Source organism: Bufo gargarizans, chromosome 2, assembly GCF_014858855.1.
Source record: "Bufo gargarizans isolate SCDJY-AF-19 chromosome 2, ASM1485885v1, whole genome shotgun sequence".
In the NCBI taxonomy this organism is placed as follows: Eukaryota; Metazoa; Chordata; class Amphibia; order Anura; family Bufonidae; genus Bufo; species Bufo gargarizans.
Genome location: NC_058081.1, coordinates 187,539,210 through 187,553,513, shown reverse-complemented (window position 1 = coordinate 187,553,513; position 14,304 = coordinate 187,539,210). Strand labels below are relative to the sequence as shown.

Here is a 14,304-nt window from a genome sequence, read left to right as displayed (position 1 = left end):
TGGGGGGTCTGTGGATGGCACTGTTAAGGGGTGGGGGGTCTGTGGATTGCACTGTTAAGGGGGTGGTGGGTCTGTGGATTGCACTGTTAAGGGGGTGGTCTGTGGATGGCACTGTTAAGGGGGGCTGTGGATGGCACTGTTATGGGATGGGGGGTCTGTGGATGGCACTGTTATAGGATGGGGGATCTGTGGATGCCATCCACAGATCCCCCATAACAGTGCCATCCACAGATCCTCCACCCCATAACAGTGCCATCCCCAGATCCCCCATTAACAGTGTCATCCCCAGATCCCCCATTAACAGTGCCATCCTCATCTGGGGGGGTTCTTTGCTGGGCTGGACTTTTATAGCCCCCCAAATTTTACTTGCATCCCTGTTCTCTAAAGGGGCGGTTTTAGGGGGCGGTCCTAGGGGTGGGTAGGGGCATGGCCGGGGGGGGGGGGGTGAGTTCCACCACCTTTTCTCTGAGGAAAAAAAGCCCTGGCTGTAAATCACCATATTTTTAGGTTAATAACATAATATGCATCCTATCTAATCAAGTTATAATATTTTTTTACAATGCTCTAAATATTACAATCCAAAAAACATTAAAGGGGTACTCCCTATGATATGCCAGCAGTTTCTGATCAGTGGAGGTCTGATGGTTGGGAGCCCAATGATTCCAAAAATGCATTTTCAGTTTTTCTCTGCACAGCAGTGCTCCCTAAGGAAATTATTTTATTGAGACTACATGTACAAAAGATTAAATCAATCATATTGCCAAAGTCGCCAACCATCCCTACCAGCCTTTACCACTCCCCAATTGAAGTGCTCCCTAAGTTAATGGGGCTGTCCTGCTACAGGAACAAACTCTCCTAACTAAACTAAATACATTTACAGACACATCGCACCTATCCCAACCTACAGCCCTGGTGCAGGTGGAGAAAAGAAAACCCCAAAACTTAATAGACCTTTAATGCACAATTATATCTTCAAGGCACAAATGGCAAATCCTCCACATCCATATTTTTAGAAACTTAGAACCTTTCAACTATGAACTTGTGGTATTTACTTGGAATATACCTTCTCAGACTCTAAGGGAGATTTAAAAAAAACGGCAGTAAAAAGCTTTTATCTCTTTCTACTAAACTCTTCTGATCACCCAGAAGCAATAATTGGGTTACATCCTTCATCTCAATATTTAACTAGAGGGCAATGGCATATTACCAAGTTATGCTGTCAGCTTCAGGTCAATGGTGGTCCAGCGGCTCAGAGCCTGCTAATTCCAAGGATGGATTTTCCCAGTTTTTCTCTAGACAGTGGTGCCCCCCAAGTAAATGTGGCTGTGTATTTCCAGTAGCATCCATGCTGTGCACAAAAAAGACTGAAGTGCTGCAGCGCAATCACTGTTATGAATGAATGAATATGTCAAAAAGTGATGGCACATCCTAAGGATAAAAAAAATCTACCTTCTGTAGTACCCCTTTAACACCCAGTTTGTAAGCCCTATGCAGATACAGGGAGTAATTTATTAATTTGAAATATGCCTAAACTAGGCGTCTTTCAGGCGCAGATTTTGGCGCAACGGTAAGTTGTACCACAATCTGCAACTTCTCCCTGCTCACGCCAGGTCTAAAAGTTTGGGCGTGGCACAGGTAGGGAAGGGGGTGGGCCCGCTAGGCTCGTCTCATTCACCATTTCCTAGGCTTGTTTCAAGCATAGAATAAGGTCTAAATGTAAGACAGCTCATTTAGAACTGGCGGAGAATCCACCAAAGTTATGAAGTGACTGGCGCCTCTTCATAACTTCGGCTGATCCACTGCCAGTTTAAGGGCATTATTAAGACTGGTCTTAATAAATGTGCCCCACAGTATTTATAAGTCTTCAAAGGGGTTGTCTGGTTTAGACAATTCATTTCTTTAAGTGTTTTAGGGCAAACCTAAAAGAAGAGTATGCCCATAAATACTAGTCTCTTTCATTTCAATGAAAAATGGGGAAAAAATTACTCCATTTCCCCTCAATAGTGGCTGATCATGAGCTCTCCAACAATCATTATATGTTTGTACAATGAGACAGAAGTACTAGTATTACGCTAATATAGTTGTAACTGTTTGAATGATGAAAGTCAACAACATCCATTTAGGGTTATAAATGTAATACATTTAAATTGGACATTATGGGGTCATTTATTAATCTGAAATACACCTAAATTAGGCATATCTCAGCCGCAAATTGCGACTTTTCCCCACAGGTCTAAAATGGTGGGCATGGCGTGGGTGGGGAAGGGGACTGGCCGGCAGGCCTGTCGCATTTACCATTTTCTACACCCGTTTCAGGCCTAGAAAAAGATCTAAATGTAAAACAGCTAAGATGTTGCCTTACATTTAGAACTGGCGGAGGATCCGCCGAAATTATGAAGAGGCCGGTGCCTCTTCATAACTCCAGCGGATCCACTGCCAGCTTCAGGGTTTATTAAGTTCGGGGTCTAAAAAACTGGTATTAATAAATATGCCACTATATATTTACTGGACATTCTCACAAGCTAAACTTGACTAAAAATACTGCTATAAGGCTTTTTTCAGACCTGTGGCCGAATATTCCGGCTGGAAGGTCCGTCAGACAATACAAGGAATCGAATCGAATATAGCCAGCACCTGCTAGTTACCTGGCGTTGCCCGGAAGGAGCGGGCTCCACGTAAATCGGTGAAAAATCCAGCAAGCCACCAATATGTTGCGAATATTAATCTTCTTTATTGCTCAGTAGAGTAGATTATTTCAAAATAACGTGTTTTGGCATATAGCCTTCATCAACAGATACATCTCAAATTCATAAGGACACTTATATATATATATATACACATCAATTAAGCAAAGTGACATCATCCACCCCCTTATGGGCGGGAACAAAAAATAAACCAACAGATTTCTTGGTTTCACTATAGCATGGGAACACACATAACAGAAGATTTTCACAATATCGAAAATAGCAGATCAGCGAGTCAATAATGTCTACAATAAAGGAAAAGAAAGAAATTATTTGAATCAAGCAGTACGAAAAAATACACATAGTCTCTTAACCTTACAACCTCATAATCGTGATTAAGACCTCTGGGATACAATGTATCAAGCGTATGTATCCAAAATGCCTCTCTACGAAGTAAAAGTTTTTTTATATCGCCTCCTCTCCTTGGTCTCACAACTTGCTCCAGAACCTGAAACCTTAACTGAGATATAGAATGTTTACATTTATTAAGTGGTAAGGCAACGGTAGTAATAGATTTTTAGTCCTAATTGTGGACTTATGCTTGCATATCCTGTCCCTCACCGTTTGCATAGTTTCGCCCACATATGCGAAACTTTGCTTAAATGATGTGTATAGATAAGTCATTATGAATTTGAGATGTATCTGTTGATGAAGGCAATATGCCGAAACGCGTTATTTTGAAATAATCTATTCTACTGAGCAATAAAGAAGATTAATATTCGCAACATATTGGTGGCTTGCTTAATACAAGGAATCGGACGGACACAAAACGTTGTGTGCAGCAGTATTTGTCTAGCCAAATCCAAGCATATTTGCCGGATCGTGGCTACATCCCCTCCGGACCCCATTATAGTCAATGCCGCTGGCGAGTATTCCAGTACCATCTGGCAATGTTGTATCCTGAGAGCTCTGGCAGGCTGTTGTCTGCTGATCTAGCCTACAGGAACTCCTCTCGGCAGTGTGAAAGTAGCCTAATAAGAGTTCTCTGCATTGCCCGGTAGCAAAAGACTTATTTCTACACTGCAGTAAAAAAAATAACTGAACAGTAAGAAACCTGTCAGATGATGTCTGAACGTCCGATGATAGCGTCATGTTAATGTTGTGATAGACTGGATTTTTAAAATCACTCCAGGCAGAACTATTTTTATGGTGTCAGGCCTAGTACAGATCCCAGGGGTTAGGCTGCATGACACAGAGATGCAAACACCAAGGAGAGAATCCCATTGCCATGCATTGACGCCTCGGGCCTGTAATAGGCATAACACAGAATACCAGTTTTACCTGGAGTCTTTTATATGTTAATAGTTAATGGTTAATATTTTTACTGTATCATAGGTGAGACTGGACTGCTGATTGCAAAACATATTAACAGAAATCCCTTTAGTGGATATGCAGGAAATAGAAGCCAGACGGAAAAGAAGAAACTTTACAATGTGTTTAAAAAAGGAGATATCTATTTTAACACTGGAGATTTGGTCATGGTTGATAAAGAAGGCTTTACATTTTTTCAGGACCGCCTAGGAGACACATTTCGGTAAATACGTTTAAAAATGGTACTGAATAAAAGATTTATTAGATGCTTTTATGAATATTGGGTTAAACTATTAATTTAGTCCACATGAAATATTGAGGCCTTCATTAACACTTTCTGCATTTAAACTTATGTAAAACACCATGTGTTTCAAGTATTTTTAATTATGTATTTTTTTTTAACCCTAGAAAAACACTGTAGCTAGAGCATGCTGCATTGTGATAAAATCCCCAAAATGCTGCGAAAATAAAGTGTGTATGTAGACATAACATCTAGCTGCAGCTTTTATAGGAAAAAATACAATTAAATGCTGTGTGTGATACCAGCCTTGGTTCTTTTAAAACACAACAAATGTGCTTTATATTATTTTATAAGAATGCTGATATACAAGTCGAAGTTGAACTAACCCTGGCTGTATCCTAAAAATTACATTTGGTAAATAAACTACATAGACTGGCTCCAGAAATATATGCAAACAAGAATTTTTACCCCTTCCCATCCCCTACACCATAAGAGTAGGTCACCGCAGGAAGGCGATTTCCTTGAGCCAGCATCCTGTTAGTTAGGTAGTGTGGTGAATCTCTCCTTAAAGAGACCCTGTCACAAAACTAAGTACTCTAAATAAATAAAGTTTTCAAATTCTGCCACCATAATAATCATAATTATAAATATAATGAATTTATGTAATTAATGTATTGTAATAATCATAAAGAGATAAAATTGAATGCGCCCCATTATAGCCACCGACTCCGCAGAAGAGTCGCCACCAGGCATGCAAACAGCAAGTTCCCGTCATGCCTAGTGGTGCTATGTCACACATACAAACTAATTATTAGAAAAACAAAGTTTTAGACAGAAATAACAATAATTGGGACTCTTAATCCCATTAAAATGCCCCAAAATTTATAATTTATGTATTATGATAAAAAAGTTTGATTTCGCATTAATTTACTAGATCACAGCTAAAAAAAACAAACAAACAGTGAAGCAGCAAGAGCTTCCCCAGCATTATCCCCACCACAAAAGATTATCGTGTCTGTTCGTTTAGACCATGATGGTCCACAGAGAGCTTCCAAAGCATCAGAGGGATCTCATTGTTAAAAGGTATCAGTCAGGAGAATGGTACAAAAGAATTTACAAGGCATTAGATATACCATGGAAGACAGTGAAGACATCATCAAGTGGATAAAATATGGCATAACAGTGACATTACCAAGAACTGGACGTCTCTCCAAAATTGATGAAAAGACGAGAAGAAAACTGGTCTGGGAAGCTACCAAAAGGCCCACAGCAACATTAAAGGAGCTGCAGGAATATCTGGCAAGTACTGGCTGTGTGGTACATGTCACAACAATCTCCCGTATTCTTCATATGTCTGGGCTATGGGGTACAGTGGCTAGACGAAAGGCTTTTCTTACGAAGAAAAACATCCAAGACAGGCTACATTTTGCAAAAACACATCTGAAGTCTCCCAAAAGCATGTGGGAAAAGGTGCTATGGTCTGATGAAACCAAGGTTAAACTTTTTGGCCATAATTCCAAAATATTTGTTTTGCGCAAAAACAACACTGCACATCACCAAAAGAACACCATACCCACAGTGAAGTATGGTGGTGGCAGCATCATGCCAAGGGGCTGTTTTTCTTCAGCTGGAACTGGGGCCTTAGTTAAGCTAGAGGGAATTATGAACAGTTCCAAATACCAGTCAATATTGGCACAAAACCTTCAGGCTTCTGCTAGAAAGCTGAACATGAAGAGGAACTTCATCTTTCAGCATGACGACCCAAAGCATACATCCAAATCAACAAAGGTATGGCTTCACCATAAGAAGATTAAAGTTTTGGAATGGCCCAGCCAGAGCCCAGACCTGAATCGGATAGAAAATATGTGGGGTGATCTGAAGAGGGCTGTGCACAGGAGATGCCCTCGCAATCTGACATATTTGGAGTGTTTTTGCAAAGAAGAGTGGGCAAATCTTGCCAAGTCAAAATGTGTGCACACTTATGCAACCATATTATTTTAGTTTTATATTTTTTCTTCCCTCTTCCTAAAAGATTTCAGTTTGTTTTTCAATTGAGTTGTACAGTTTATAGGTCACATTAAAGGTGGAAAAAGTTCTGAAATGATTTATCTTTGTCATTTTTTTTACATCACAGAAACCTGACATTTTAACAGGGGTGTGTTGACTTTTTATATTCACTGTGTGTGCGTATATATATATATACAAACCGGATTCCCAAAAAGTTGGGACACTAAACAAATTGTGAATAAAAAATGAATGCAATGATGTGGAGATGGCAAATGTCAATATTTTATTTGTAATTGAACGTAGATGACATATCAAACGTTTAATCCGAGTAAATGTATCATTTTAAAGGAAAAATACGTTGATTCAAAATTTCACGGTGTCAACAAATCCCCAAAAAGTTGGGACAAGTAGCAATAAGAGGCTGGAAAAAGTAAATTTGCGCATAACGAAGAGCTGGAAGACCAATTAACACTAATTAGGTCAATTGACAACATGATTGGGTATAAAAAGAGCTTCTCAGAGTGGCAGTGTCTCTCAGAAGCCAAGATGGGTAGAGGATCACCAATTCCCACAATGTTGCGCAGAAAGATAGTGGAGCAATATCAGAAAGGTGTTACCCAGCGAAAAATTGCAAAGACTTTGCATCTATCATCATCAACTGTGCATAACATCATCCGAAGATTCAGAGAATCTGGAACAATCTCTGTGCGTAAGGGTCAAGGCCGTAAATACTGGATGCCCGTGATCTCCGGGCCCTTAAATGACACTGCACCACAAACAGGAATGCTACTGTAAAGGAAATCACAGAATGGGCTCAGGAATACTTCCAGAAACCATTGTCAGTGAACACAATCCACCGTGCCATCCGCCGTTGCCAGCTGAAACTCTACAGTGCAAAGAAGAAGCCATTTCTAAGCAAGATCCACAAGCTCAGGCGTTTTCACTGGGCCAGGGATCATTTAAAATGGAGTGTGGCACAATGGAAGACTGTTCTGTGGTCAGACGAGTCACGATTCGAAGTTCTTTTTGGAAATCTGGAACGCCATGTCATCTGGACCAAAGAGGACAAGGACAACCCAAGTTGTTATCAACGCTCAGTTCAGAAGCCTGCATCTCTGATGGTATGGGGTTGCATGAGTGCGTTTGGCATGGGCAGCTTGCATGTCTCGAAAGGCACCATCAATGCAGAAAAATATATTCAGGTTCTAGAACAACATATGCTCCCATCCAGACGTAATCTCTATCGGGGAAGACCCTGCATTTTTCAACAAGATAATGCCAGACCACATTCTGCATTAATCACAACATCATGGCTGCGTAGGAGAAGGATCCGGGTACTGAAATGGCCAGTCTGCAGTCCATATATTTCACCTATAGAGAACATTTGGCGCATCATAAAGAGGAAGGTGCAACAAAGAAGGCCCAAGACGATTGAACAGTTAGAGGCCTGTATTAGACAAGAATGGGAGAGCATTCCTATTTCTAAACTTGAGAAACTGGTCTCCTCTGTCCCCAGACGTCTGTTGAGTGTTGTAAGAAGAAGGGGAGATGCCACACAGTGGTGAAAATGGCCTTGTCCCAACTTTTGGGGGATTTGTTGACACAATTTGATGAAATTCTGATTCAACATATTTTCCCCTTAAAATGGTACATTTTCTCAGTTTAAACTTTTGTTCTGTGATTTATGTTCTATTCTGAATAAAATATTAGAAGTTGGCACCTCCACATCATTGCACTCAGTTTTTATTCACGATTTGTATAGTTTCCCAACTTTTTTGGAATCCGGTTTGTGTGTGTGTAGGTGTATATGTATGTGTATATATATATATATATATATATATATATATATATACTTGATGTGTAGTGGTTACAGTACATAAATCAGCAGTTCAGGGATAAATAGATAAAAAGCAATACCCCTCCATATCTCTGTCGGCCCCATAGAAATGAATGGGAGTGGTGGCCGTGTAGGCGCAGTGCGCTCCCATTCGTTTCTATGGGGATTGCGAAAATAGCTTAAAGTAACGCTCGGCTATTTTCGGTGGGCCTATAGGAAGGCTTGGTGGTGCCGGACTCATGTTAGGCTATGTTTTAGAGGTAGGACCTGCACCTATCAGACAATAGGGGCATATCCTAATGATATGCCCCATTGTCTGATATGGGAATACCCCTTTAATTTTTAGTTTTGCCTGCCATTTGTATAAAATGTGTTTTTTTTTTTTTTTTTTCAGGTGGAAAGGTGAAAATGTGGCAACAACAGAAGTAGAAGACTTGGTGTTAAGGTTGGATTTCATTGAAGAAGCCAATGTTTTTGGTGTTGCTTTGCCTAGTGAGTAAAGAAAATATATTTTCTATTTACATTTATTTTAAGGCATCCATCTGGGCAGTACCATGCTTAACCTGTTCCGAACACATGACGTACCGATACGGCATGATGTCCCGGTACTTAAGGACACATGACGAACCGGTAGTTCCGATCACCGCCGCATGGCAGGCGGTGATCGGAACTGGGTGCTTGTTCAAATCATTGAGCAGGCACCCTGGGACAACCCCCCCCCCCTCTCCCCCCGTGTCTTCGATCGCAGCAAACCGCTGGTCAATTCAGACCCGCGGTTTGCTGCGTTTCTGGGTTATTCGGGTCTCTGGGGACCCGATAATCCGGAACAGGATCGTGATCGGTGGTGTGATAATACCTGTTGGTAAGTGACATCACCTCTCAGGATCGGCTCTGATTGGTCAGCTGGGGGGACGGGCTATTCAAATTACTGCAGCACTCCGAGAGAGAAGCGCTGCACGTCAATCTCCAGAGCCAGCTGCAGGGATCATCAGCCAGCAACCCCATCTGTGCCCCAGCACCACCTTCACTAAGGTATTTAGGGAAAGGTTAGGGACAGGTTAGGTTAGGCAGGGATATTCAGGGAAAGTTAGTGGAAAGAAAAAAAAACAGTTTTTTATTGCATCACCCTAAATCGGGTGTCTGGGGTCCACAGCTTGCCCCCCCCCCACAACTTTTTGGGGGGCGCAAACATATATCATTTTTTTACTGCGTACACTGACTATAGCGTCCAGCCACTGTTAGCGCATCGCACACCCCACCGCTGATCAACTTTGATCAGCGAGTTTGAATTTAATTGGAATTTTTGTTCACATTTTTGGGGCTTTTTTTTGTCTGTTAGGTTTATGGTAAGTTTGTGAATACCCGTGCCCCCACACACACGCACACCGAATAAGGTTTAACACGCACACACAAACGCACACACACACTCCCCTATGGCTCGCTGGATGTTTTCGGCCTACGCCCAGCTTGCCTCCGAGTCCGAGAGCCCCAGTGAGGACGAGGATGACCCCACTTTCCTTTTGTCATCCGCATCCACCTCATTATCTAGCGATGATGATGAGCCCCCAAGGTGGAGCAAGGGGACCGCCATGCTAGGGACCCTGTGGCCCACACTAGTACGAGCGGCTCTGGGGCTCATACTATTTTTCCAGCCCACCAGATCAGTCCACCTGAGCCCCCTGGCGGTGAACTTGTCTGGTGTACCCAGAGCATTTTGAGCCCGCGATTCCTGATTTTGTAGGCCAACCAGGAATCCAGATTTCCACAGTGGGCTTCACTGAATACGACTACTTTAGTCTTTTTTTCAGTGACCACTTTGTAAATCTGATGGTGGAGCAAAGGAACCTGTACGCCCAACGGTTCGTTGCTCAATACCCAGGCTCCTTTTTGGCTAGGGCCGGTGGCTGGACTCCAGTCAGTGCAGCCGAGATGAGGACGTTTTGGGGCCTCGTGCTGCACTTGGGCCTAGTTAAAAAGCTAGTGTCAGGCATTACTGGAGTGGGGACGTCCTCTACCAGACCCCACTTTACAGTATGCCCATGACACGCTCCCGGTTTGAGGCCATCCGGAAATGCTTGCATTATGCAGATAATGCAGCATATCCCCCCCAAGGTGATCCTGCCTATGACCACCTGTACAAAATCAGGCCTAAATCTCACCGGGTTCAATAGCAACCACCATACAGTATTATACAGTGGCCTATAATACTCAGGCCCATGTCTGTCAAAGCTGATCTATATTGTTATCTCTTCTTGGACAAAATATATTGATGATGTTTTGTTACTGTGGACAGGTACAAGAGAATTTTTTTTATCTGTTTGTATCTCGGTTAAAGGGCAACTGTCAGCAGATTTATACCTATGAAACTGGCTGACCTGTTACATGTCCACTTGGCAGCAGTAGGAATCTCTGTTGGCCCCATGTTAATATGTGCCTGCATTGCTGAGAAAAATGAAGTTTTAACAGATGCAAATCAGCCTCTAGGAGCAATGGGGGCGTTGCCTTTACACCTAGAGTTTAGATGCAACCTATCAACATCCTGTTGATGGGAGGCTTGGACCGCTGAAGCCAATCACTGGCCACAATGGTGACTTGTTATCCATGTGACACCTGTCACCGCTGCAGCCAGTGATTGGCTACAGCGGTCACGTTCCCCCCCATCAACAAGATGCTCATATAGATGGGAGCTGTAGACTTGACAGTGGAACAATGGAGCTGGAACCCAGAGGTAAGTATGATCCCCACCATGAGTCCACCCACTCTGTGAGGTTTGAAAATAAGTTGGATAACATTAACATTTCTGCTGTTCTAGACCATGAAGGTAGAATTGGAATGGTGTCTATCAAGCTTGAAGCCGGAAGAGTCTTTGATGGGGAGAAAATGTTTGCACATGTAACCGAGTATTTACCAAATTATGCCAGACCTCGGTTTCTTAGGATACAGGTAAGACCGATGTGCCACTCCTTGAAGATGATCTGATATCTGTCCTAACGTGTCTACTTTAGTAAATTAACTCACAATGTTGAAGCATCTTTTTTAGAACATGGCATTCTATGTGAGCAAAATCGGGAATAACAGAGGAAATGCTATTCCTCCCAGACATCTATGAATAAATTGAGAATTGAGGACCCCTATACACTCTGACACTGTTCTCTCACTGAGGGCATAATAAGGGCTCATGCTCATTTCTCTGGTGCACTTATAAAAATGGATACCACACTGACCCATACAATCCAATTGGGCCAGGCACATATTCGTTATTTTCGCAGATCCGGGTGCCCGATCTGAGAGTCTCACTGTAAGTCCTATTCTTGTCCATTTTTGCAGACAAGAGTTGCCCTTTCTATTGATGGAAGTGTGAGAAAAACAGAATGCACACGCAAGCTAACTGTTTTTTAAAGGCATTTTTTTATTTTTTTATTTGCATATAGAAAAACAGATATGGTTATGTGCAAGAGGCCTTAGGCTACTTTCACACTAGTGTTTTTGCTGGCCCGGCAGGGTTCAGCAAAAACGCTTCCGTTACTGATAATACAACCATCTGCATCCGTTATGAACAGATCCGGTTGTATTATCTTTAACATTGCCAAGACGGATCAGTCATTAACTCCATTGAAAGTCAATGGGGGACGGATTCGTTTTCTATTGTCAGAATTTGTCAGACAAAATGGATCAGTCCCCATTGTCATGCTGGATCCGTCTTGCTCCGCATCCCAGGACGGAAAGCAAACCGCAGCGCTCTCCGTTATGAGAACGAAATGGAATGCATTTTGGAGCATTCCGTTCTGTTCAGTTACGTTTTGTCCCCATTGACCGATCTCAATACCGGAAAAGATTAACGCTAGTGTGGAAGTAGCCTTAAATGGGTTGTTATTCTTTGAGAAGCCTCTCTGCCAGACCTCTTCTCCACATGTCCCGAGGACTTCACCTTGACCCAGGTCATGTTGCTGCTGCAGCTAATGACCAAAAACCTCGGTCATGCAGGTCCAGCTATGTGGGATGGTCTGGCAGAAAGGCCCCCTGAAGATCCCAAATAATTATAAACACTAATATTTTTCTGTTATCATATTATATGAAGACATGTGGAAACCAAATAAAATATTCTGCAATGTTATCATAAACATGATATTTAGTAACATCTGTAGAATAGGTTTTTGATGATTATCTATTATAAGTGACGGTAATTCAGGTGAAAATCACAAACCTGGTATTCGGGAAAATATTGTGAAGCTACATTCAGAATTTACTATACATAGTGTATTTGTGAGGTTATCTAACTACATATCTACTATTGTTTAACTCCACAGGATGCCATACAGGTTACTGGCACATACAAGCAATATAAAACGGATCTTGTGAAAGATGGCTTCAATCCGTCCTGTACAAAAGATCCGCTATATTTCATGGATGATACTCAAAGGACCTACAGGCCCCTGGATGACCAGATTTACAAAGATATTATGGAAAATAGAATGAAACTTTAAAATGATGAAAGGGGTTTAGCAAATAGTTCTTTTGTATCTACTCTGGAGAAAGATTATGTGGCACATTTATTAAGACCAGCGTTTTAGACGCCAGTCTTAATAAAGCCCTGCACCGGCCTCTTCATAACTTCGGCGGATAGACCGCCGCTTCTAAATGTAAGACAACTTCCTTGCTGTCTTAAATTTAGACCATTTTCTAAGCCTAAACTGGGCGCAGGGAAAAGTCACAGAGTGCGGCGTAAAGAACATTTGCACTGCAATCTGCGCCTAATTTAGGCATATTTCTGTTTATGTTTTACTCATATTAGCATATCCTATTAATGTGCTGTACTGGTCTCAGAATAGAACACATTTAGGGTTGTCGTGAAAAAAATTTAAGAAAATTGGGAAATGTTGCACATACCAACCAATCATAATCCAGCAGAAAAACAGAAACAATGATCTGATTGCACATAATGAGAAATTGGAATTTGTAGTATGTCCATGATGTTACGAAAAATGATTGAAGTAAATGTTCTAAATCAAATATTAATAGAGGTTTTCCAAGATATTCGGATTACTTATGCTCTGGATATGTCACCGATATATGATTGGTGGGAGTCCAACACCTAAGACCATGCTTGATAAGCTATTCACTACAGCCATCTCTCAGATCTGCAAGAACACAGCTGTACATTGGTAGCAACTGTGCTTGGTATCACAGCTCAGAACCATTCACTTCAATGGGGCTGAGCTGCACTTAGGCCATGCGACCAATGAACATGATGTTACACACGTGTCACATGGCCTAGGCAATATAGAGAGAAGGCCTCATCACCACTGCAAGCGCCAGTGCCTTCTGAAACAGCTGATCGGTGGGAGTCTCAGGTGACCCAGGGCCAGATTAAGAGTTTCAGGACTGCTGAGCACTGAATTCATTGGGGGCCCCCCAACTAACACAAGGCCTTTCTCCACCGCCTACTAGAGGACATATAGTAAGACTCATTCACTGCTTTGGAGTAAACCAGTGCAGTGTGTGCCGTACTGTAGCTTACTTGACAAGATGAACACATTGACCTGCAGAAGGGCGAAGTGTGGCATGCTGCAAATTTAGTTTTAAAGGCTATGTACACACCTTTAGAGGCAATTTTAGTTTATGACTGCATTTTACTAATTTCTGTCTAAAAGTCATATTTTCAATTGGCCCTTATTAAAAAATATTGAGCCATTCTGTCACAAAGGGTTAACTGTTTTTCTATGACAGGTACTTTCCCTTTGTGCTGTCATCTAATAACCCTTATTTCTAAACTACTTAGAGGTCATAAACATTTACTTATGCTACATTCTTATTAGTAAGGTAAGGACTGAGCTATAATGAGTGTTTATAATGTCAGAGAGCAGCGATAAGAAGTCCTTCTGCTCTCCAGATGACAGAAAAGACAGCAAATCCACAGGCAGCTAGTAGAGCATTTCAGCTATGTACACAAAAAAGGTTCCATATTTTGAATAAAGATCAATTGAAAAAAATGATTTTTAGCTACAAAAATTACAATGCAATAATTTAAAAGATTTTCCCCCAAAGGTGTACATAGCCTTTGTGCTGACATTTCCCCTTTCTTGAGAATCCATCCCCTCAATGTATGCCCCACCCCTCTCATGATGTGTCCTCCATGCCCTGTGTGGGAATTTACCAACTCCTCA

General features: G+C 41.8%; 1 protein-coding gene across 3 annotated transcripts in view; it reads left to right on the top strand.

Annotated features, from left to right (window-relative positions):
• LOC122927687 (very long-chain acyl-CoA synthetase-like) overlaps positions 1 to 14,078 on the top strand; it is a 173,683-nt gene extending 159,605 nt beyond the window's left edge. For all 3 annotated transcript variants that reach the window (XM_044279774.1, XM_044279773.1, XM_044279775.1), the window contains 4 exons: positions 4,080 to 4,278; positions 8,535 to 8,632; positions 10,953 to 11,083; positions 12,448 to 14,078. In XM_044279774.1, coding sequence (XP_044135709.1) covers positions 4,080 to 4,278; positions 8,535 to 8,632; positions 10,953 to 11,083; positions 12,448 to 12,624 — 605 coding nt within the window. In that variant the 3' untranslated portion in view covers positions 12,625 to 14,078. The remainder of the gene's footprint in view (positions 1 to 4,079; positions 4,279 to 8,534; positions 8,633 to 10,952; positions 11,084 to 12,447) is intronic.
• The last annotated feature ends 226 nt before the right edge of the window (positions 14,079 to 14,304 follow it).